At 36.7% G+C, this 26,980-nt stretch overlaps 1 protein-coding gene and 1 non-coding gene across 2 annotated transcripts; both read right to left on the bottom strand.

The window, feature by feature from the left end:
• Window positions 1-7,006: 7,006 nt before the first annotated feature.
• Window positions 7,007-7,131, bottom strand: LOC123785368 (small nucleolar RNA SNORA18). Its single transcript, XR_006777617.1, has one exon. It is a non-coding gene; the product is annotated as a small nucleolar RNA SNORA18 (small nucleolar RNA).
• Window positions 7,132-9,462: 2,331 nt separating this feature from the next.
• On the bottom strand, window positions 9,463-10,395 carry LOC123785194 (olfactory receptor 4C16-like). Its single transcript, XM_045786908.2, has one exon. It carries the CDS (start codon window positions 10,393-10,395, stop codon window positions 9,463-9,465), a length of 933 nt encoding a protein of 310 aa, XP_045642864.2.
• Window positions 10,396-26,980: the final 16,585 nt, after the last annotated feature.

Below are 26,980 nucleotides of genomic sequence, written 5' to 3'. Positions count from 1 at the left end.
ACTAACTATGAACTCTTATTATTAGTTTAAAAATGACTTATATTCTATAAATGCTTCATAGCTCAGAGGACAAAGGGAGCTCTGGGAATAAATTTTCTCAATGAGTTTAACATGCCATTGAATACAGATTTCTACAGAAGTTAGAAAAGTATTCTGACAACTAACCACTACTGAAAATCCCAAACCAATGACCAAGACTTGGGGTAGGTCACAGGATTTCCCATTTCACAGACGGAAGAACTGAAATCAAAGTAAAAATTTATTCATGAAGACCTTCAATACCCTGCAAAAGATATTCTCTCTCTTATTATTTAGAATAAGTGAGTCAAACACTTCAGGAAAATAATTATTTTATCCTTCTATCTTACTTAGGTCATTTTCTAGTTCCCTGCAGGTTTTTTAAAATTTTAATATACATCTGATCTATCTTTGTTAAAGAAATAGTCATCAATTATACAATTTGAACTTCTCTAACTGTGGTCACTGAAATTTTCTTCCATACTGGCTCCATTCATGTCAAATATCAGGGGTTCTTGCTCAGTATGACAGACCTACGGCACAGTGAGGCAAGAAATGGAGGGTCTTGTCCTGATCTGCCACTCTCTGATTATGGGATTTAGGAAGAAGTTCCTCAAATTCTTTGGGTATCTATTTTGTCTTAAGAAAGTAAGGAATTGTGGTTTTCATGGATCCTTCCAGCTGCAAAGAACTATTTTTTTTAATCAAGTGATTTACCAACTCATTTATCAGTTTATCAAAATTATCAATTAATTTTCCATCATTTTCTTACTAACTTTATTCTCTTTATTGCTGATCTTACTCAATTGTTTATTTTTGTCCAAACTTTTATTGTTTTTTTATCATTGCTTTTCCATCCAAAGACGAGTACACAGCGTTCCACAATTTCTCTTAGCCTCCTGACCTGGCAGCTAAGCAGTCCCAAGTTTGAAACCAGGATTTCAAAACAGCATTCCCGTTTTTCACTTTTTATTACAACAGACCTTTTAAAGATGTTTTGTGAACTATTAAAATGGCAAATTGTTACATGAGTTAGAGGCCTAAAAAGTTATAAAAGAAATCATTACCAAGAAGATTTATTTCTAGAATATGATTCATGCAAAAAAAGAATTACCTTAGAAAGCAAGTGAATAAGGGCAGATGATTCTACAGCTACTCAAAGAGGTGACATAGGCTCAGGCATGAAAAAATAGAAAAGGTGAGAATAAAGAAAAGATGGAAAAGGAAAAAAAAATACATATAAGAACTCACATATTCAGTGTCAGCCAATTCCAATTAATATTTAGAGAGGTACCCCTGTCTTCTTGAACTCATGGCAACAAATGAAAAAAACATCTTCAAAATCAAAAGGTAGATCTAGATCTCTTACGACAAAAAAAGTAATGAAAAGAGTCTCATACTTTGTAGGTAGTTTTCAAATTCTATTTAAATGTAATGAATTCTACTCCTGAAACTATTACACTATATGTTAACTAACTGGTATATAAATAAAAACTTGAAACTACAAAAAAATAAAAAAATAATGTAAGTATATCTTAAAAACTAACTATGAATACTCAGAACAGGAATGAGAAGTATATCATAAAACTGGAAGGAAAATCTCAACTGCATCTGGGCCTTTCTCTCTTGTCTTTTTTCCCTTTGGTGCAATAAGGAGTTCAAGGTCTACTTCCCTAAATGCACCGGGTTGGGGACTCTTGGAGAAGCTGCAGGGGAACAGGCAAGGAGAGTATTTAAAGGCACTAGATGCACGTGGGTGCAGTGTCAATGGCAATCCCAGCGGGAATTCTTGGACAACACTGGTAAAAATAAACTCTGGTGATTTTAATTTGCTATTGCTTTGGTTTTTCAAATGTGCTTTTTAAAATAGATTTTTTTTTTTAAAGATTGCTTCAAATATATGATGTTAAGCATCAAATGTAGGTTGTATGGCCAGTGATCAAAAGTTTTTAAAGTGGTTTTATTCCTTTCTACACAAGGAATAAACTCAAATGTATCCATTATATTCATTAAGGGTCTTCCACTGCTTTTATTATCGAGAATAATTATTTATTAATATTGAATGTATTCAACTTTTTCTTAAAATAATTAAGGTCAAACTTAAATGGCCCCATTCCCACAAAGCTTATCCTCATTATAACCCCTTTCTGAAACCTAATTCCATGCCCCAAGTCATCCCATTACACTCCCAATACCTAATTTCACCAGGTCATTTGATTCCCCTTTATAGGTAGTTGAAGGTTTTCACATTTTGTTTGGGGGGCTTTGTGTGTACTCTTTAAATATTGGTGTTTTTCTCTCATCTCCTCAATAAACTATTAACTCAATGAAAATAGGGTCTATTCTTTCTCAGACTGTATTTAATAATTTAAATTTTGATGATGGCAAGTGTAATAGCAGTAACTGAAAACTCATTACAATGTGCTAGTAATTATGCTAAGGATGTTAAAAGGATTTTTAAAATTTAATGCACATAAAGAACCTATGAGATGATATTAATATTCCCCAGAGGCACAAAGAGATCATTGACAAGACTAGGCAGCTAGTAACTAGTATAGTAGAGTTTCATTTTGCTAAGATGCTTTACTGACCCTACAATGACTGTGACCAGCAATGCCACACACAACACAGAGTAAGCACTTAATAAGTGTATCTGAATTTTTATTAAAATAATAAAATAATGTACATATTTAAAAATTACACTGAGATTTTGAATTGTGTACTTAGGATACATACTTTTACTTTCCAACTTATACAGTCCACTGTTAGTAGAACAAAATAAATAAGATAATTTTTATAGTTTTGATTATTTGATGATGGCAAAGTAACATAAAATTTAAAGGACATATTTTTCATGTTTTATTGAAATACACTTATAATTCTGTTTCACTGCCTAACCAATTGAATTTTTGTGCTTTTGATGTCAGAAACACTGCGAGGAGGACTGATTATTTCCCTGTGTGCGCACACGTGTGTGCATGTGAAAGGACACAGGAAGATGGCTGAAGGACACACCATGGCCACAGCATCAAACCTAATTAGATCTGCATCTTCAGGATTGAGAATAAGAGACAATTTTATGTGTGCTGCATTTGCCAGATGTCCAGGACGATCAGAAGGGTTGAAGCCAGAGGGTCTGAGTTTGAATTCCAGGTATACCTTTCACGGGCTATGTGACTTTGGGTTAGACACTTATCTCACTGGAATTTAGATTCTTCCCCTATAGTACAATTATTTTATCATACATCAGTAATACATAGTCACTATTATTATTATAATTAGTAATATTGCTATTATTCACTATTATTATTAGAAATTTTCTGACACAATTTACAAAGAAACGGCAATATCTCCAGGACAAAGCATTCAGATCACAATCTTTAGACTGAAGTCATTGATACTCAAGGACAAAGTAAAACAACAGCTCACAGCACAAAACTCTGTGACACTGAAATATAAGTTCCACACTCTGGGCCGTCATCCATGGCATTGACGTGTTCATGCACGTAGACCACTTGTTACAGCTGAACTGATTGTGTGAGAGACTTGATGAAGATCATATATTTAGTGGGATTCAGGGATTAAGTTAATATACAATGTTACTTATATTTCCTCCAAGACTCGATTCACGCCTAAGGGAATGTCCTATTTTCCACCCACATGCATAACATGTGGAAGAGGAGGCAAAAGGGGCATAGTTCACAGAGATAGCACTGTCCTCATTTTAGAAATACTGAGTTGTGCATTCTCCGGTTTTTGACTTAAAGCTATGATTTTTCAAAACTCCTTTTACACTGTGGTAGACACAGTTCCAAAATGTCCCTCAGGATTTCCTGCCCTAGCCCGGGGACTGGAGATATGATAATATAGCACATGTTAACCATTACATGTAGAATTACATGTATAAAGGGATTTCAACAATGTAATTAAGGTTACTGGTATGTTGACTTTGATTTATATGTTTCAATCCTATCTAATCCCACAAGCTCTTTAAAAGAAGAGAATGTTTACTGACTGGTAACAGAAGAGTAAGTAGGAGACATTCAAGGTACAACTAGAATAAAACGCACCATCCCTGGCTTTGAAAACAGAGGGGCCACATGCAAAGCCCTCTGGGAGCTGAGAGCCGATCCTCTTCCCCCCTTCCCTCTCACTTCCAGCTAGGAAATTTCTGGAGACAAGAGACCCTGTCCTGAAGCTCCATTTTCCTTTCTAATGAATGAACTCTTGACCTGACCAGAGCACTAAACGTTTTTACAAGCAATTGCTCATAAAATCCAACAAAACAACTGTTGTTAGGACCATAAAACTCTTGATAACTTTATGAGGACTAAAAAGTTGACTACTGCATACCAGGAATAGTGTTGTTTGACAGCTTCAGTAGAATAATCAATTAGATAGTAATTAAAGGCAGGGTGCCTGGGTGGCTCTGTGGGTTAGGGTCAGACTCTTGATTTCAGCTTGGGTCATGATCTCAGGGTTGTGAGATCCAGCCCTGTGTTGGGTGTGGAGCCTGTTCGGGACTCTCTCTCTCCCCCTTTCTCTGACCCTCCCTACCCCTCTGTACTCTCAAAGGAAAAAAAAAAAACAAAAAACAAAAAAAAACAGAGAGAGAGAGAGAGAAAGAAAGATAGTAAAAAAGAAAAAGATAGTAATCAAAAGCAGCTCCATCTGTCACTACCAAATGAAGTGTTTTGTTTTATTTGTTTTTTTCTCTTCTTCTTTATCTAAATCATGTGATTACTCCTTTCTTTTTCTTAAAAGCCTCTTGCTTACCCAACTTGAGCAGGACACTTTTCCTGGTTCCACCAAAATCTGTGCTCCCCAAATGGCAATTCTGAGACCCCAAATAGTGGCCTGTGTTCTTTTTCCATTTCTCCTCCTTTTCTCAGTTGATTCAATGAGGGGACTTTGAAAAAACAAGGTCTATTACTCGCAAGTCACAGAGGGTACATCACAGGCCTGGGGCCACAGTTTGGTCACAGGTACACAGTAACAGGGAGAGACAGAAAGAGCTCGCCAATCAGAGGTTCTGTCTTTATTGGGGTTAAGAGAAGGGTACCAAGGATTTGGGGGTTCACTATTGATGAATTTAAAATACAAAATACAGGAAGAAAAACACAGAGTCACTCAAATGGTCAGTTAGGGGTCCCCCAGGGCTTTCCAAAAGGGGGACTTTACTGGTGGGGCAGCCTGGCCCCTAGCCTAGTTGTGTAGTTGGCATTGTATTCATTGCATAGGAGATGTCTTTGAAATTGATGACCCAGCCATCAAAGCTTAATGTTAGTACTTTAAATTATAATTTAAAAAAGCCAGGACTCATAGGTTGTCTCACTTGGTAAAGTGTCTTCCTTTGGCTCAGGTCATGTGGGATCAGTCCTGTAGCAGGATCCTTGCTCAGTAGGGAAGCTGCTTCTCCCTCTGCCTGCCACTCCCCTGCTTGTGCTCTCCCTCTCTCAAATAAAAAAAAAAAAAAAAAAAAAGCCAATTGTCAGGTGATGTAGGAAAGGCATTAGGGTTTGAAGCTGTTGGCCAAGAAAGAATTCTTGAGACATCTTTTGTGCAAAAAGATGATTTTATTAAAGCACAAGGACAGTACCTGTGGGCAGAAATAGCTGCCCTGGGGTCATGAGGAGTGATCCATTATATAGTTTCAAGTTGGGAGGGGGTTAGGGATAGCACAAATCTCTAAGGAATTTTGGAAGCAAGGTTTTCAGTATCTTGAGGGGGCTAACTATTGTTGGGAAAATGTCATTTATTACCGTCTAATAAAACCTTAGTCATGGGACCCTTCAATATATATCGGTGGGCCATATGATTAGGGGATTTAGAGATAAAGGAAGTTTCCAAAGGAATTTTTATATGTTAAAGTAGACTTACAGGATCCTGGGTGGGGGGTGAGGGGGGTTCTGATTAGGATTACCTTTTGTTCTAGCAAAGTTTTAACATGGAGGCAGTTGAGTCCCTAGAGGAATGTCACTCTGCCTGTTTCAAGGACTTGTCAATGGGCTGTAGGGAGTAAGAAAATTTAATAATTCTTCTGCCTTTGTTTCCCACATCATCAGGCACTTGCACTATGCCTAAATAGGGTCACATTCTGAAGTACTGGGGATTAAGACTGCAACATATTCTTTTCTTGGGGGACATAATTCAACACCTAACATCAAATTTCAAGCCATAGGTAAGTGCTTCATGTCAAAAGATTCTATGTTTAGACATACACATTTTTTTAACTATAAAGGTTTTTTTTTAATTATTATGTGCAACAGTAGGCATAATTATTTAGGGTCAGTAATTTTTATTTAAGGAATCTATAATTATTGTTTTTCACTCCCAACCAAGGTTGCCTTAGTTCCTCCAAATTTTGAATCAAAATAAATCTTCAAGATAGCCCTTTTAAAAAGAAGTAGATGTTCTTTTTTTTTAATTGAAATATCTTGTGTAAATTTATGGTGTACAACATGCTGATTTGCTATATTAATATATTGTAGTATGATTGCTATTAAAAAAAAAATAAGCACTTGTAAGCTGTATTGAGAACAGTGTAGTATCAGTAAACAGATTATACCATTCTGCAATGTACCTGGAGAAGTATTTAAGAGCACTTGTAATAAAGATGTTTTTAACAATGCTAAAAAGCATGAAAATAAAAATAATACATACATACACACACACATACACACCCTATGTTTAATCCTCAGTTTTCATATCAAGCTGTGATTCTTTCAGTTGGGCTTATTTATCCAAATATTTTATGTGAATACAGACACACTGATGACTTTCTGATGGGATACTTTTCTACCTAGAAACTTTGGGATCTAATTTCTTCAAGCAATTTGCTTTAGGGTCCTCCGAGTATGAATTGAGTTTAAATCATATTCACCCCTATACTAGCACATCCAAGAATAATACAGACTTTGAGGATATGCCCATACCTAAGATTAAAAAAAAAAAAAAAGGACTATCGGGTCTTTCGTACTTTTGGCAGCTCTCTCTTACAGTTCTTTCCACAGACCTAACAAATAGTTCTGTGAGTAAAGCAAACAACATATTCGATGAGGCATCTCCAATGATGTCAGTCTGCAGAACAAGCCGATCAGGATAGACCTCAACTCCAAACTTCTATTTTGTCACACTGTGAAAACACCCCCATCATTAAGTGCTCCCCTAGGTTACACTTGTACATAATGGCCATAGAATCCTTCAATTCTCTCATGTATGACATATTGTCTTAGAGCAAACCTGGACTCTCTTGCTTGGTCTTCCCTGTAACTTGAACCTAGTTAGATGTTTGGAAGCAATTAAGGGTATGAGAGGAATCTCAGGAGAAAACCAAATACCACTGTCTGACAACTTGCTCAAATGAGGTAATCACAAGTGTCTAGGCAAGGGAAGACTGTTGCTGCCCTCTTTCAAGAGAGAGGGAGCTACTTATGACAACCAAGAGGATGCAAGATCATCTGAGTTCATAGCTCTCCCTCTTCCCCACACAAATGTGTCTACTTTAGATGTCAGAGTCCTACTCTTTCCCTATCAAAACACTGACTTCGAAAAAAGAAAAATCCTGGTGAGGTTGCACATTCCATCACCTTTGCCGTTCCACTGTCTTTATCACAAAATTCTGAACCAGAGTTAGATCGTGATCTCCGTTGGCAAGAGACATGGTAACAACAGCCATGGGAACTCCATATCAGAAGCATGTCCAGAAGACGTTTTGAATAGAGTGTCTCTGGGGCAGTACCTAAATTAAATCCAACGTACTCCCCTTTTCATATATGCCTTGTCTTGAAATAGAAGAGGACTTCAACTAAAACTCTGCCAACTAAGATCTACTAAAGTGTGACCCTTGCAAGAGGAAAATCAGCAGCTATGATCAATGATAAACTGCTTGAGATGGATAAATTCTGAATCTGAAAAAAAAAATGATGTATATATGTCATTAATGTTCATTGTGGAATTCACAGGATTCCATTCCCACACAGAGAAAGAGATGATTTTTTTTTTCAAGCTAAGAAGTTCTTTTATTCCTCTCTCTCTTTTTTTTTTTAAATTTTATTTTAAGTAGGCTCCACACCCAATAACGGGTTTAAATTCAGGAGCCTGAGATCAAGAGTCACATTCTCTACTGACTGAGTCAGCCAGGCGCCCCTCAGGCTAAGAAGTTCTAATATGCTGGGTACAATAAAGTTAATACAAACAGTAATTTTAATATAATTTAGTAATTTATAAATAAAAATATGTTCAAAATTAAAAAAATACTTATCTTAAATTTTCTATATGGATAAAAATAAACATAAGAAAACAGGTTGAAATCAGAAAGATTCTTAGTGATCATGTAACTCAATACTGCAATGTTGATGGATGGTGACAAAAGGTGCTATCCCTCTCCACTGCATAATACAGTTTTTATCCAAATATCTCAGTCTCTCCTAAATTACCCTCTTTTGTAGATTATATTAAAATTCACTAAGATAATTCATATCTGTGATGTAACTATTTCTGTTTCAAAGCCTGAAAGTACTCCTCTGAGTTTTAACGTTCCTTATCACTTATCACATTCAAATTTCCTGTTTCAACCCTTGGCTGCTTGTATGGTTAGCTTGTACCCCTCGTGAATATATCTACTAATTTGGGTCTTCTATGTTACAATCATAATAACTCATATTATTATTATAAATTGTATGACCCAAGAAAAACTTAACGCTTCCTCCAAATTAGAAATGATCATTTTAGAAGCAAAAAGTAGTTTTTAACAAAAGAATAATATGAGCACAACCCCAACTATCAGAACCTTCCTAAGGTAAAAAGATTCCTTCGGAAAGGTGAATATTCACACTATGTTCTGCCACTGTTCTAGAAGGATCTAAATAAATATGAGAAGAATTTGAAGGATAACCCCAAGAAATAGAAAGGAGATTACCTAACTTAGGAATTGTCTCTTAAAATGTGAAGATTTTAGAGTTAGTTGAATCTGGTGCTTTCTCCTCAGTCAACCGAGAAGAACAACCAAGTTGAAGGTCCATGATCAGACATGATGTGACTGAAGTGTCTAAAACAAAGGAAGTTATTTGAAGGAGGAAAAGTCTGCCAGGCTGTGAATGTAAGCATATAAATGCATACCTATAAACACAGAGCAACAGAAGTCAACATGAAGAAGGGCAGGGAAAACACTGGATCAAAACCACGGTAGTAGTAGGGAGGCAAGAGGGGCAGAGACACAGCAGTGAACATACATCTAAGGCATGTGTCTTGACATGGCTGTTTGTACCTGGTGTTGTCACTTCCTATACATGAAACTGGCTCAACACTAACCAGTGTACATGTCCATTCTTGAAGGAATGAATTCTTATGCCCCCTGATTATGTTAACAGCACAGTAAAAGGTAACATTCTCAATAGAATTCTAGACAAATCCAAACTATAAAGAAACATTCGAAACACCCATTCATCTTTTGTCATCTGAGATCAACTTCCTTCTCCATAATTTCCTCATGGCAGTTTTCACCTCTGCATTCCTCAGTGTGTAAATCAGAGGATTGATCAAAGGTGTTCCAAGTGTATAAAACACAGCTATCATCTTATCCATGGGGAAGGTGGTTGCAGGGCGTGTGTATATAAATATGCAAGGACCAAAGAACAAGATGACCACAATGATGTGGGAGATGCAGGTGGAGAGGGCTTTTCTCCTCCCTTCAGCACTGTGGTTTCTCAGAGAATACAAGATGATAACATAGGAGCATATCAGCACAACAAAACTCACTGTACAAATGGCCCCACTATTGGACACCAACAGGAGATTGATCACATAGATGTCTGCACAGGCAAGTTTCAACAAGGGCTGCAAGTCACAAAAATAGTGATCAATCACATTGGGACCACAGAAGGGTAAACTCAAGGCAAGAAAAATCTGAGCTAAAGAGTGCACACAGGACCCCAACCAGGCCATAGCCACCAGCACAGCACAGACCCGTCGACTCATGATGGTTGTGTAGTGCAGGGGCTTACAGATGGCCACATAGCGGTCAGCAGCCATGAGGATAAGGATGAAGATCCCCAGGCAGCCAAAGAAATGTAGTGAAAAGACTTGTATCATGCACTCACTAAAAGAGATAGTGGTCTTCTTCAAAAGGGCATCCACAATCATTCTAGGGGCTATGGAAGTACAGAAGCAGGTGTCCGATAAGGATAGGTGGAAAAGGAAGAAGTACATTGGACTCCCGAGTGTCTGGCTGGTCTTGATTGTAGTAATAATCAGAAAGTTAGCCAGCAATGTGGCCAAATAAAAAAGCAAGAAAGTGACAAACACTATTTTCTTTCTAACAGGATCCTGGGTCAACCCAAGCAGAATGAACTCAGTCACATTATTATTTAGCTTCATGATTTCATGAATGAGGAGAAGCCTGAGTGTGAAATTGTTGATCTGCAAAAAATAAAGGAATTAATTCATGGTGTGATGTGTGATTTTATGGAATATTTTAAGAAAAACAAATATTCCTCATCCTAAACATTTTAGGGGTTTCCTACAAGTCATTTCCACATTTTGTTCCACCATTTGTAATGACCACTTCATAGGGTCATTATGAGTCCCAACAACCTTGAGAGGGTTCTATCTTCCTGGAGCAGTCTTCAAATAAAATCTGTAGCATTTAAATGATTCTGATTAATTTTGCCAATTCAATGAATACAAAGTTAAAAGATACAGCTCCATTTTAACATTAATGTCATTATATTTTCAGGTTTAATAAATCTTTGGGCCCATTTTTCATGGTGTATCACTTGGCATTTTGGGTATATCTGCCCTTGGAGGTTTATGATATAAATATAAAATCAAACCTCATTTTTACTCTATAAAGAATATCTTCTTTGTGCATATATTTACCACCATATATTTGTTTTACATATTTATAGAGAATTTTTGTATATTTTTATATTATATATATATAAGATACATATATTTTTATAAATATATAATATGCCCTCCTTCACTAAACATTTGCTCCCTGATATTACAGCTCGAAAAGAGAAACAGGAAATACTTATAGCTTCTAAATAATATGCTATTACCTTGAAACACATTTATGATATTTGTTATTTGACATACACTAATGCAGAAAAGGGAATGAATGCTCCTTGATAGTTGATAAGGAGGTCTTCAGTAATTACTTCGTGATAAAAGAAATTCTCACTCCTGTTCTCTTTGACATCCTTTATAGCTTTTCTTAAAACATTACGTATCATGTTTAAATTCAGTTTCATGAGTGCTTTCTTAAGCTTCTCTTTGGAATAAGAATCTTTGAAAACCATTTATTCTCAGGATTTTATTCTCCATAGTTCCAATCCCAATGCCTTGTACTATGTAGGCACTTAGTATTTTTTTAATTAAATTTTCTCAAGTACCTCTTCAAATATAATCTTTATCTGATGGTTTTAGTAATACTCTGGTTACAAAACACATTCACATCATTAATCCCCTGTGGCCCTCTATCTACTATGTATGGCAGACAGTCAAATATCCTCCCAATTTATAAATCCAGGAAGTAAGCTGACATCAATTTTAAACAATGTAGTAATCATGGAGTAGAAGGTGTTGTATTCTGAAGAACATCACACACCCATGTAAGAATATGGGACTCTGACACCCATAAAAATAATCATCTTAAACATTAGCATTTTTGCATGAATCTTTAACCCATAAAGAATGCAAGGAGGGCCTTGACAGTTTTCATATCTTCCTGCAACTGAAGCATGTTTTGGTCCATGTCTTTGTACATTTTTTCCAAAGACATGTTAACACCTTTCATCTGGTTCTCCAAGGAATATGACATAAAAATGAGTTGCAATGATGTGGAGACAAATAACACTAGTAAAATAGCGTGTCTTCTAATAAGTATTGTACTTACCTCGACTTTTTCAACAAGTTTAGCGAACTTTGGAATGGCTGTATTTGTCAGCAGAGTAATAAACAAACTACGTGTTGGATTTGGAGGTAGCAGAGAAGAGCTGAAAGAAAAGCACACAGGAAAAAAAAAAAACGTGGAGAATAGATGAGGGTGGAATATAGAGTGTCAGGTGGAACATTCTATCCTATAAATCTGTTTTACTGCAGCAGCCACAGGGAAAACCACTGTTTTCCTAAAGGGTTTCTTCAACTACCCAACCCTCCCTGATGCGGTTACACTAGACTTTTATCTTTGGGAGAATCCCTACACTCATTTCTATGCAAAATCCACCATCTGTGGCAGTTAACAGCCTGTCCCTAGATTCTTTATCCCCAAACTGAAGAAGGATTAAAAAAGAAATATTCACATATATATGGTGCATTACCTTTCATTTACATGATGTCGTGTTGCCTCCACATTGCCATGTTTCCTCTAAACGTTCCATGAGAAGTAGTTATTCAGCTCTCAGACTAAATCTCAGATACATGTCAACAGCAAATTAAATTCTTACGATATTATTTTGGAAACATGTAAAGAATAATAATTCCATATTCTGATGCACAACTTTCTATTTATTTTTTTAGATTTATTTATTTATTTTAGAGAGACAGAAAGCAGGAGGGGGAGGGGCAGAGGGAGAGAAATAGAGAATCTCAAACAAACTCCCCACTGAGTGTACATCTGAATGTGGCACTCAATCCCAGGACCCCAAGATCATGACCAGAGCTAAAATCAAGAGTCAGCTGCTCAACAGGCGGAGGCACGCAGGCACCCCACAACTTTCTATTTAAAACTGTCATTTGGAGATGGGAAAGCTGGCATTCTCCAGAAGCTGTCAAGGTCAGTGCCTCATTTGAACTTTTCTCTAATTTCTCACCGGACATAAGCTCTTCTAACTTTTAATATCCATACTGAGGACTTATGCTCCTCAGCTACCTTACGTGAAAAGCATGTGTGAATATTTCTACATTCTGCTTCCTCAAGAAACTATAATAAACCTTACACCATGAAATTCATCCTTCCATCCCCACACAACAATGGAAAGCCACACAAAGACTTTCACATACCTGGTACTCCTAAAATATTTGCTGAGTTCAAAAGATTATTTTCTACCAAAGTTTACATTTCATTTTATTTCTTTTCTATATTAACAGTAAATTTTTGCAAAAAATTATTGTTTTTTCTGTTCCCTTCTCAGAGGAAGTAGGAGCAATAGTCACAAGACATATGGAAATATATATTTTAAAATATGTTGGATTATTCTATAACGACGCCTTTCTGAGTACAAAGGTGTAAGCAATCTGTCACTTACCTGTTAGAACACCATAAATTAGTGCCAAGTATTTCCATCCCTTTTTGAAAGCAGCCTTTCCATAGAACACTGAAAAAAAATGCCCATTCTGCATCCCAGAAGGAATATTTTAAGGCATAATGATATAAAATATTAGCACCCTAGAGAATACTATTCCCTAGTCTTCCCTTCTTTATTAGTCAGAAACATCCCAGATGTTGTAATATGTTTAACTTTTGGTTCAACAATTTACCACAAAATAGAATAAGATAACCCTCCTCAGACTCAGGTTTGGTGGTTTTAGGTGCTTATTGGTATTAGTTAGCTGGGCTGACCAAAGATACAGGGGAAAAAGGGAAAATAAAAATGAATGGTGCTTGAGGACAGGAAGAAGAAAAAACAGTGTCCTTGGCAAAAGAGGATGTGGGTCTTCAAGAAACTACTCTGATCCCACCCAGTGCCCTTAGTTAATCTTCTGTGCTTTAGGAGACAAGCTTCTCTAGCTCTTGTAATTTTTTTGCAAGTACAATCCAGGGAAGGCAATACAGAGTGTTCTAAAACCAGAGGTTTGTTCTGTGTGTTATAGCCAAGCCCCCCTCCCCCAAAAAAACCACAGATTTATAGCAAGTGATCTGAGGATTCTTGTGTATACTGAATAGATATCTCATAGTTTTTCAAATTTATTTCCATTTGTTTTGTTAACGAATACTAGTAAAAAGTCACTTGTTAAGGAATTCGCTTTATTGAAATAATTTTATTGCACCCATATTTATAAAATCCTTTAATAAACTATTTCTTTATCACTTTATATGTGGTATCTTTTCATTCACATAACTATTCCATGAAGTAGGAATTAACAATGTCATTTCATATGAAAAAAAAAAAAAAACAAAAAAACCCTAAAGCTCATGAGAGTTAAGCAGCTTGTCAGCTTTCACATTTAGCAAGTTCAGTGTGGAGATCTGTATTAGTGATTCTCTTTTTTCATAGTTTTTCCTCATTCCACACATTTTCCTGACACCAGCCTAAATTGAAAACCAGAAAGTAGTAGAAAGTGGTGATGAAGGAAATTTCTAATGGCTAGCAAAGGTATATCAGGTTGAGGAGTTTAGAATTAATAGTAAAGCAGCGAGAATAACTTGAAACACAGGTAGGTAGCCACAGAATATATGAGTGAAAATGTTCAGTGGGCACTTGGATTTTTTTTAAAGTATGAATTTCAAGATAAGACTGTAGAACTAGATTTTGATATTACTACTTGCAAACGATAGTTAAAATCAAGAAATTGGGTAAGGTCCCTCCACACCCCTTCCTCCTAGATAGTATGGAGAAGTGAGCCATCAACAAATTGTAGGGTTACGTCAAAATTTAAAGGAATACCTGAAGATCCTTAAGAAGCACATTCAAAGAATCATGAGTAAAATCACAAGAGGACAGTGATTTGGAACCCAAAGGAGTAGAGTTTCAGGAAGGAGTAAATTTTCTGCATAAGATGGCTATCTGAGCATTAGTACCTAAACCACAGATGCATATAAATTCTGATTGAAATGATCAGCTCCTGGACAATTAAAAATAGGAAAATTTTGCATGTGGACCAGAAACCAAGAATTCTGATTTTATTCCTCAAAATCTTCACAAGTTCCTCAAACTTCAAATACTCATTGACTGTGGGAATTACCACTATCTTATTCTCCACCATATCTACTAGTAAGCATTTATAAAAACCATTTCATATTGTGCATTAAGTTATCTATTGGTTACTAAGTGAATGAATGAATTAAACAAGTAAACCAAACTGAAAAAACGTTTGAATGGGGGCACTGGGTTGGCTCAGTCAATTAAGGGTCAGCCTTTGGCTCAGGTCATGATCCCAGAGTCCTGGGATTGAGTTCAGCATCAGGCTCCCTGCTCAGTGGGGACCCTGCCTCTCTCTCTCTCTCTCTCTCTGTCTTTCATGAATAAATAGATAAAATCTTTTTTTTAAAAAAAAAGCTTTGTGATAATTTATAATTACTCCTGAAAAATTACCTCATGATGGTAGATGAAATAAGCTGGAGAGATCCTTTCTGAACTACTCTAAAACTACTAATTTAGAAAGACAGCAGACTGAAATGAGGTCAGGTCTTGGGAGACAACTGATAATCATCTAGGAGTCCCTCCAGTGATGTGCCTCAGTAGCACTTAGTGTCAATGGCACTGAGACACTGAATCCCACTAAACATCAAATAGGACCTTGAAAATGTCAGGTTGTCTTCATAATACAGTGTGATAGTTTCCATGAAGTGGTGTAGAATGTAGCATCAATACGGAGGACCTTTGGTGGACATTTGCTGGTTTGATGAAACATATCTAACACTTCAGCAGGTACACCTTGCCTGCCTCCTGAAGATGCTAAAGATGAGCTATAAGAACCACCTTAGTGAACGCTGATTGATACTACCTGAAAGGAGTTTGTCTTCCTTCTTTGAAGGAACTTTGATTTTTCCTCTGAGGACCCACAAATTCTCCATTTGTAGTATGAGATATGAGTAGCGTTATGCATCAAGGGTGGGAATATGACTCCTGTGTGGTCGGTCAGAAAGCATTTCCCCCAGTTGTAATGATTAGGTCAGGGATTTATTAGCAAGCAAATGAAAAGCAAACTCAAAATATTTGCTTGGACTCTTGAATAAAGTCATTTTTTTTCCTAGTAGAGTTTCTTGAGTGGAGTACCTGGGACTCTTGCCTATGATCTTGCCATAGGTGGAGAGAGACTTATCTAAAATGGAGCCAACCCAAAAGGAAGCAGAGCCAGCAGACAAGCAGAAGAAACCCATTTATCAAAAAATTTTAACTATAGAATTTGCACATTTCCAACTATTTTATCATCTTTTATTCATTTTACATTACTGTTCTTTGCATTCATTTAAATAATATAATGAATATATGTATGCTTAACTCTATCCCAAGTGCTAAAATATTACCAATAATTAAATCCATTTAGCCCCTTCCTTATCTGGTCCCCTCCTTCAACCTAAAGGTAACCAATACCCTGATTTTTGAATATATCATTACCTTGCTCTTAAAACTAAAATATCCTAATTAAATATATATACATATATATTCACATGTATATATACATGTGTATATATATACATGTGTGTATATATATATATAGAGAGAGAGAGAGAGAGAGTTCAGTTTTTCCTAGATTTGAAATTTAAAGAACATAGCAAAGGGATAAAGAAAGGGGGGTTAATCAGAAGGGGGAATGAAACATGAGAGACTATGGACTCTGAGAAACAAACTGAGGGCTTCAGAGGGGAGGGGGTGGGGGAATGGGATAGACCGGTGATGGGTAGTAAGGAGGGCACATACTGCATGGTGCACTGGGTGTTATACGCAACTAATGAATCATCGAACTTTACATCAAAAACTAGGGATGTACTGTATGGTGACTAACATGATATAATAAAAAATATTATTATAATTTAAAAAAATAAACAAAAAAAATAAAGAACATAGCAGACTATATGCAGACTTCTAGGAATCGCTTTTATTTTTTCATTCAACGTTATGTATGTTACCAAGTTTTATATTGTTTTTTAAATGCAATTGTGGATTTATTTTTGCTGTCATAACATACTCTACTGTATGATTATTTCAAAATATATTTACCCATTATCCTGCCAATGAATATTTGATTACTATGAACAATAACTATGAACATTTTTAAATATGTCTCCTACAAATGTAATTGGTAGGTTGCAGTATGTGGCAATATTTAGCTTTACGAGGTAGTATCATAAATTTCCACAAGGGGTCCAGGAAATGCAATCAAATATGTGCCGAAAAAGAAGAGACTAGAACATTTATAAACAGATCAAATACATCCACTTGATGAGGGGAGAATTAAGTTAAAAAAATGTTCTATTTTGCTGTTGTTGTTTTACTTAAAAATACGGATAAATTTGCAGTCCACAAAACAATCTGGGTCTGTATTTTTCACTGTCAATTTAAAAAAGACAATTTTTAGCAATATAATGAGATAGATGGTAGCTATACATGTGGCGAACACAGCATAATGTATAAAATTGTCAAATCACTAAGTTGTACGCCTGAAATTAACACTGTGTGTCAATTATACTCAAATTTAAAAATTGCCAATTCTTAGCCACTTTATCTGTGTCATATTTAGAATAAAATTTTTGAGCACTAAAACAGACTGATGTCCTGTGAATGGAAAAGAGTTTCTATGAAACAGAAGAACTTTCCCTTATTTACTAGATAATATTAGAATATGGGATCTAGAAAGTTAGATTTGAGGTATATGATTCCACTTTTATTAACAAGAAGCATACATGTACAAATATTTCCATCTACTCCTACATACCTATATTAATTACAGATGACTTGTAGGAGGTTAGGCGAAGCATGGTAAAATGAATTAGAGAATTGCATGGTATCATAAAGTTCTTTGTTCCCTAGAATATGGCCTGGGCTCAAAAGCCTAGTCAAGAATAAGATCTTCTGTTTGGAAAATGATAATGAAATGCATATTTTTTACTCTCTTATTGATAGGTTACAAACCCCTATAAATAGATGAACTTCCAGCTCCTTGAGTCCTAAGAGGACCTGGTACCTTCTAACAGACTGCCTGCAGAACCTCTTAAAGAACTTCTTAGAAGTGAAGAACTAAAAAAGATAGCCTAATTAAAATAGATTTACCTTCATCCTATTTCATAATTTAAACACCCAATTTGAAGAGGTAGTGGAAGGAGATGAATAGGTGAAGCACAGAGGATTTTTAGGGCAGTAAAAACAATCTGTATGACACTATAATGACGGATATATGTCATTATACATTTGTCCAAACCCACAGAATATACAAGAGCAAGAGTGAACCTTAAGGTGAACTACAGACCATGGGTGACTGTGACGTGTCGATGTAAATTCAACTGTAACAAACATATGGTTCTGGTGGGGGATGTTGATAATGAGGAGGCAGTGCACGTGTGGGGGCAGGAAATTCATGGGAAATTTCTATGCCTTCCTCTCCATTTTCCTATGAACCTAAAAGTGTTCTAATAAAATGATTTACTAGCTGATGCATAGACTTTTATACACATATGCCAGGTTTTTTTTTTTTTTTTCCAAGGTATAGTTTCTTGAAGTCATGATCTATCCTGAAGCTATAACAATGATGTATTCTTTAGGTCAGCCTCACTTACAGATGTCTTGGAACTCCAGCCCCTGCCTTTGGCTCATGACACAGGGAAAGAAAAAGTGGATTCCCTGAGGTACACAGCAAACTGTGGTCAATAACTCCTTCCCACATGGTCTCTTGGTCTCCGAGGCTGATGCAATCCTTTAATTATCAGAATGTGTGGTGCGAAACCACCTCCACACTAACAGGCCCTTTGCTTATCAAGTCCCCAGTGACAACTTCTTTCAGCAACAATGGTTTCTTGGCAAGAAGCTTCAGTGCCAAATCCTACTACTGAGCTACTGAAAAGGGCTGCTCTGAACAGGCTTAAAATCCCCCAACATAATGAAAGACTTTCTGAAGACATTACATCAGCCACCTTGAATGGAATCTTTGTATCTCTGTCTCCAGTGCCCTGCCCAGTCATGAACTGCAACTGAAGACTCCTGTCTCTCTCTGTAACCATAAGCTCATGCCAACTCCCTGCTTTTACTCAGAACATCTTCCTGTGATCGCTCTTCTCCTGCTTCCTATCACTCAGAGCATGGGCACAGTGCCATCTACACATTCAAGACTTGTGTGATCCATTGAAGCATCCACTGTTTACACATATGGCACCTAAGTGTACCTTGATGATGTGCAAATCACTGTTCTCATATTTGCAGAAGACTTTTAAGTAGGGATGCTCTGAAGCTCAGCTTCAGTCTGGGTATTCAGCCAAAATAATTTATCAGTTTAGACTTCAGCATTTGAAAGGCTGAAGAGACCAGGGCCTGCATCAGTGTCATTTCTGGTTGTCTCTGCCCTTCAGGAATAGGACTGCATTGGACTGGGTCCAATCTGCCTAATGGTACAATTACAGATTAGTCATGGCATTCAGATTCACTGTCGATATATGAATATTTACTTTCAAATATTAATGACCGTTCTAAGTGTGACTTGGAGAAAATACCTCCTTTTATGTTTTTATTTTTTTCACTTTGGTTTTCTTTTGGATTTGAAATATTTTGGATATGATTTGGACCATCATTCTTTTTTTTTAATGTTTTTTTATGATATTATGTTAGTCACCATACAGTACATCCCTGGTTGGACCATCATTCTTATAATACCAATAATTAGAATACTAACATCTTTCCCAAAATGTGAACACACACATGACAGCCACAGCTGCAACGGACAGCAAATCACTTCAGGAACAGGCACAAATAGGATCACAAAGCAAATGAAATCGCACAAGTTCTTTTTCCTTTTTTTTTTTTTAAATCTAATGCCTCATTGATAAAGAAAGGAATCCTATTTTTGGTTCTTGCCTCAAACTAATTAGCCAAATCATCTAATAAGGCTAGCACAGTCCTGTAATATTTAAATTATAATATTTAATTCTGAAAGATTTAAATCTCTTAAAGAATGAAATTTACCTTTAAAAATATTTTTACTTTTTGTTTGGTTTGGACATTTGTAGAGAATGATAAGCACTGAAAAGGGTCTTTATGGATTCCTGCAATGAGACATTGAAGAAAGTTTCCAGCATAGGGCAGAAAGGAGGAAGGAAAGAAAGAAACATTAAGATGCAGGATACTGGGTCAAGTTAGAAACACAGTCTTTAAAAGGAAGGAAAATCAGCTTTTCGGGAAACTATCCAGGGTTAGTAAATGCTCTAGGTACCACATCTGGTACCCACAAAGATCTTCAAAATAATCTCTCAGATTGCTTCCCAGCGGAGCCTGCTACAACAGAAAATGACCTCTGGTTCCCAGCTACTGAAAGAAGACTGAAGATTTAAAAAATACCAACATTTCTGTTCTTGTGGTGTTTTGATAAACTTGGAGCATGAAAAGTGTCATGAACAGTAAAATTCTCAAATACATTGGACCGTGAGAAGCTGAGCTCTTCTGAGAACATGAAGCAGGACTTTCTCAATCATTCGTGTCTTTCCACAAATACTCCTAAAACTAGAAGAGGTTCCCAAAATATAAAGGACAGGTCCTTCTCTTCCCTGTAATTTTAAGAAAATACCACTTTTACTGTCTTTTTTTCCTTCCCACTTCTTTCAATCCTTAACTTTCCCCTCTGCTTAATCTTGTTAGGAAAGCCGCTCACTTCCAGCTGCCCTCGCATCATTATTAGAAAAGCCTTCTCCACCACAAAGCTGCAATACACCTTGCCATAATTTCCTTTACTTCACTGGCAAGTATTTTCTATTTAAAATTTTAACTATTTTTATTTCCCATGGTATAAAGAATATTTTTCCATATAGCTATTCACACACTGTCTTAGCAACTCTTTTGAATCATTTATTTTTCCCAGTATTTAAATATCACATTAACTTTATTCCAAAATCTTATACATATTATGTCCTATTTCAAAGATTTGTGTTCAGCTTCAGTGATACGTCTATTCCATTGTTATACACGTTTGTAAATATTTGTGGCTGGGTGCTATATTTAACTGATAGACTTTTCCCCCCATTTTTTGCTCAAATTACCTGTCAATGTTTTGCATATTTATTTTTCAAGGGGAAACAATTTGTCTACTTAAAACTATATATTATTAGTGGTTTTACTGGGGAACTCTTTCATGTGTAGGTTAACTTGTGGAGAGTTGAGATCTTTGGATGCTTTGTCTCTTTCAGATATCAGGCAGAATTAGAGGAAGCAATCCCTGGCAACCACAAAGGACCTGGAAAAGTCTGGGTTTCCCACATACCAGAATAGAGAACCTCATAATTCACAAAGCACTAAGTAAAGTATTCAAAAGTGCATTGCCTCAATAGGGAGGAAATCTTAATCATAAAATAACACTGTTCGAGTCCCATTTAACAAAGTTCAAGAACAATTATAGAAGTGCAAAAATATCCAGCAACCAAGGTAAAAGTTGTCATGTCTGACAGCCAATCAAACATTACCCAACATGTAAAGAGACAGGAATATACCATCCATTACATGGGAGCAAAAACAACCCATTCAACGTCCCCATGCACACACACATACAATACGACAATGATTATAGTATTAGTAAATGAGTACATTAAAATTATTATCACTGTACTAAATATCTTCATAAAAGTAGAGGAAAAGATTGAATATGGTAAGTAGAGACATGGGAAACAAAAAAAGCCAAGTTAAAAAGCTAGTGATTAAATACATAATAACTGAGATGAGAATAGCAGATGAACAGATTGGCCACTGCAGCAGAAGAGAGTAGGAAACTTGAAGACACTACAATAGAAACCATCAAAATGAAAACAGAGGGGAAAAAACAAAGGACTGAAAACAAATACACAGAGCATCCATGAGCTAGGAAAACACTTCAAAAATCCTAGTGTATGAATAATTGGAACCTCATAGAAGAGGATGGGAGAAAGGACAGAAAACAGAAATAATAGTCAAATTATATCCAAATTTAATGAAAACTATATATCCACAGAGTCAAGAATCAAACAAGGCACAAAGTCATGATGTACACCACACTCAGAGATACATCATGATACATTGGTCAAAACAGTGATAAAAAGAAAATGCAAAACAGCCCAAGGGAAAAGACAATCTATGTACAGCAGAATAAAGATAAAAATCACAGCAAACTTCCCACCAGAAACACTGTAGACCAGTGGAGCAGAAGAGAATGGAGTGACATCTTTTAAATACTCAAACAAAAATTGTCCACCTCAAATTCAATACTCACCAAAAATACCTTTAAAAACAAAGCTGAAGTGAAGACTTTCAGACATACCAAATTCAAGAAAGTCATCAGGACCAGCCATCACTACAAGGAGGGCTAAGGAAATCCTCTAGTGAGCAGATAAGTCCTACCAACTGGGAATCTGGATCTGAAAGAAATGAAGACCAGCAGGAGTGGTAAATATATGTGCAAATACAAATCATACGATTTCTACATCAGCAAAAGCCCACAATAACTCGTTTTTCTTACTCTAGAAGGTGTGCTTTGTTAAACATAAGAGAGTTTCCATTTTAATACTTTCCCATCCAGGTACCAAATCTTTAAAACCTAAATTTAAATGTCCTCTGTCAAGAGGCTATATCAATAGCCACAACCTCCCTCCTAAATCCCTGCAAGTTAAGTCTGCAAGCTTCCCATAAAACAGCCCCAAACCAGGCTCAGAGCTGAATGTGGTGCAATTTCTAAAGCCTTGTGGACTGTGAGATATATCAGAAATGTAACAAAAAATGTTCTCGTCTTCAAGAGAGAACCAAGAGATTTTAAGGAATGGCTCTGTACTATAATTCAGGGATCTAGCAGCTTTCTCAGGTTTCTATCAGCTTAGATAACCTCCTCCCTCTGAGATTGGAAATGGTCATCCAAAGAGCAGAAGCTACATAAGCCAGCCCTATGGTCCTGCAATTGTATGCTCTAGTGGGAAATGAAACTGTGTGAGTAAAGTGACTTTAATAATCTATTCCATGAAAACGGATTTGAAAGACATTTACAACAATACGTATGATGAAGTGGAAGGATCTTGCTAATTATAGGAAGAGGTAGCAACATGTATTTGGGACAAAATCAGCAATAGACGACACTCTCCAGATGGCCACTGGGTAGCAATAGCAGGGTTCACATCTGGCTTGCCGCCAGATTTGAGGTGTTTTGAAATCTAGTTGGAGAAGGTGTCAAATAAACCATTTACAGACCTCTTAACTACAGCACAGCACTGCTCAGATCTTTAAGAGAAAAGTAGAGACAGAATTTTAAACCAGGAGGAAAAAGGAAAGGCTTATTACTAAAAAGAATTGACAATATATATTTTAAAGGGGGGATTTGTCACACCTGTGGACAGATAAACGAAGCCAATGTTATGACAAAGCTCAGATAAAGACCAATTTCCAGAACGATTTCCTAAACAGGTAAAGGAAAAAGCCAACACCTTCATCCTGTTCAGATGAGGATGACCTGGTTAATGGTAACTTCTGTGGCTTCTACACCCCTTTGGTTAACTTGACTCTTATGAGATCTTTCCACAAGGTGGCATTCAAGTCAAGTAGTAGGTTAAATCCAGGCTCCAAGTTTCACCTAGTCCCAGAGGATTTTGTACTTTGTCCATTCAGTTCCCTATTTACCTTGGTTTCTTGATTTCCCTTCTACTGTGCTGGTCACTCTTCATTCTCCTGTTGATTCCGCCTTTTCTGACTGCTAAGGTTGTACGTCCTAGGTCCTCTTTTCCTCTGTCAATACACACAGCTGCAGTAAATGCATCCAATCCTATAGCTGTAAATGTTACGTAACTGCTGAAAATTCACACATTTACAGCTGCATTCCAGATGCACTTGTGTATCTAACCGCCTGTCCAAATCTCCACTTCGTTGTCGTATAAAAAAATCTCAGTATCAAATGTCAAGAAATGAACTCCTGATTCCACTTCCAGTCACTGCTCCCCACCCTCCCACCACTACCGTGCTCCTCTCTTAGGAAAGGCTTTTTCTTCTCGGTTGATGGAAAGTACTTCCTAGCAATTTCCCAGGTCGAAATCTTTAAGTCACTGTTGGCTCTTCTCTTCATACCTCATATCCAATGATATAGAATTTTGCTAGTTCAATGTCCTATATACTAAAACATAGCTTTATTTGGTGCATAAATTCCTGTAGATAATATTTGTTAATTGAATTTCAATTACACCTTTACTTATTTTAAAAAAATAATAATTTGACTCACAGGGTGCCTGTGCGGCTCAGTAAGTTAAGCACTTGACTCTTGATTACAGCTCCGGCCATGATCTCAGGGTCATGAGATTGAGCCCCTCATCCTCCCTGCTACCATGGAGCCTGCTTAAGATCTCTGTCTCTCCTTCATCCTCTGCTCTCTCTAACCCCCACTCGTTCTCTCCCTCTATGTCACTTTCTCTCTCACCTGTGCACATGTGCACGTGCACAAAAAAATTTTTTAAAATAAAATCTGACTAACTAGTTGGAAAATTATGACAAAATTGTCACACTTCATCAGCTGTAATGCAGAATGCATACTTGACAGAGAAACATGTAAAAATTCCCTGATAATCATAATTTATGTTAAATTATCACAATACCTTTCTTCTTTCAAAGCACTGTACATCTCTCAACCCCCTCCCTGAATCTGCTGAAAATCTGTTAACTCTAGAGCTTGGCATTCCCACTACAGGGCAACTGCACTTCTAAGGATCCCTCGAGTTTTGAACAATTACACTTGCTTCCAAGAAGTCTAATTCCTGGGGAGTATTACACACAATACTTAACTACTAAAAATGACAAAAGTTGCCATTATTGATGAAAATTAGAAATGGTGGAAATTCAAGTAAGAATAAAAGACTGCTGGCTTCTTTTTGTCATCTGAGAGTCATATGCTGCCTGGGAGGCTGGAATACACACGTGGACAAGTCAAGGGTAAACACTGGAAAAGTATGGAAAAATATACCGTTTCATATTAGTTAAGGACACAGGAGTTATGTAATATCAACATAAATGAATGGTAGTCCAACTGAAAGGCACCGAGAGCTCAGTGAGGGAGGTGCTAAATGATTATGAATGAGAAACAAAAATTAAAAATAGGCAACAGCAAAACAGGAAATAGTAAGACTCTGAGAAGTGTTGTAAGTCAGTTTGACTATGTCAGGGTAGAGAATCTTGACAAGTTAGGAATTCCTTTAAAGAACCAAGTTTACACCAGAATCAAAATGTTAAACTAAATAAAAAAATAAAATAAAATTAATGGGAAGAAGAAGAAGAAGAAGAAGAAGAAGAAGAAGAAGAAGAAGAAGAAGAAGAAGAAGAAGAAGAAGGGCACCAAGTCTTGTTTTCCACTATGTGGTAGAGCTGCTCAGGGATATCAGTTGGCATTGAATAGCTTCATGAGATTTAGAAAGTGATTATGCTAAATGGAGAGAAAAATGCCTGTTAAGAAGCACGTGGCTCTGTTGGGTGATTACACATGTGGCCACTCTGTAACTGCGGTACAGATCACCGTACGGGAGCAAATAATTAGATGCTTAATGCTGATCTAGACTTCTGCTGTGGAGCGACATTGCTATGGCCCGTGTGGGGTTCTTGCCCAGTGGGAACACCCTGTTATTACAGCAGATGGGTGCAAATTCAGCGGGTGGGGGAATAGCTCCTCCATCAGTGGAGAACCAGCCTCAGGGGATGAAACCAGCATGGTGTCGTCTGGGGCATGTCACCGCTGCCCACACAGGCTCTCTGGGCTCCCACAGCACAGGTCCACCATGAAAAAGGAGAACATTAATCTCACAATGTGTCTTCTAAGAAGGTGAACAAGAGCGGTTTCTACTTCAGTCTAAGAATACAATCAAAAAGACGCCGGAATGATTCGGTAAACACCGTCCTTGCATATCTTGTAGCAATCATCCTTAATTAGAAGGAAAGTAAATCCCTTGGTAAACCAGAAAGGCTATTCCCTCCTCAGGATCATAAATACTTAAGTCTTGTGTTTTACATCTCTCTTTGAAAGCAATACAAATCCTAGTTCTCCAAATTTTTTCAAATTTTTTATTATGTTATGTTAGTCACCATACAGTATATCATTAGTTTTTGAGTTCTCCAAATTTGACTAAGATATAATAATTGTATGATTTTTACCTTGTTTATGTCCCAGCGAGCTTGCCTCCACAGTCAGAAAAACCAACTTAGAAAAATTGCACCTGGCTCCTGGACTCTCTGTGACCAAATCTTGAGTTTGGTAAGATCTTGGGTTAAATAACATTAGAATCTTTATGTATACGACTTTCCATTGTTGGCCAACTGTAAAAACTCAGATCTATTAATCACCTGTATTATTTGCTTTAAGTATATCATATGCAGATTTTACTCAATTCATAGAATTATTCGTTAGAAATTAATTTCAAAATGTAACATGAAATTAATCAATCACATTGAATAAGTACATACACGGCTATTACTCTTAAAGTACGTGAGTAATCCATGCTTAATACCTGTTTGCTTTATCTGTAAGCAACACTTATTCGCTGAATGAGGAAACCTGATTATGAACTTGAGTTCTAACTTGAGTTAGAGTAAGTTATTTTGCTTGATCTACTTTTGTGTCCTTTTCTGCAAATTTTTCAAAACTAAATGAATGAGTGTGTACTTCGGCTTGAAAATTGGTGAATAAAACATGTAGGTATCTAGAAACTGCTCACAAGCAACAAGCAAAGGGATGGATAATGTACCTGCAGAGAATTACTAGGAGATGCTCTAATGGACTTTCTTTCAATTTCACTTCTCATCTTCCTTCCTTCTCACTCTATCTCCCTTTCTCCTTCCCTCTGCCCTCTCTTTGTCCCCTCTCTCATTCCATGAGTTTGTATCTGTGTTTCTCTTTTACTAAATGTGCTACTGCAGAAATTGAGGCTTACAGGGGCTGAGATCACTAAGCCAGTAAGTGGACTGGCTGTGATTTAGCAGTAAGTTTGCTGTGCCTGGATCCAGCGACATCCCCGGCAAACAGAAACGCAGTTGTGGAAAGAAGTGCTAGGAGTCTGGAAGGACATGTATGGGATGACAGTGGAATAAATAAAGTGAGGGGAACAGAGAAATGAAGCTGA

This window comes from Ursus americanus, chromosome 24 (assembly GCF_024610735.1).
Source record: "Ursus americanus isolate L20-20 chromosome 24, mUrsAme1.1.p, whole genome shotgun sequence".
Lineage (NCBI taxonomy): Eukaryota > Metazoa > Chordata > Mammalia > Carnivora > Ursidae > Ursus > Ursus americanus.
Note: the sequence above shows the minus strand (reverse complement) of the source record. Positions and strands in the feature narration are given on the sequence as shown.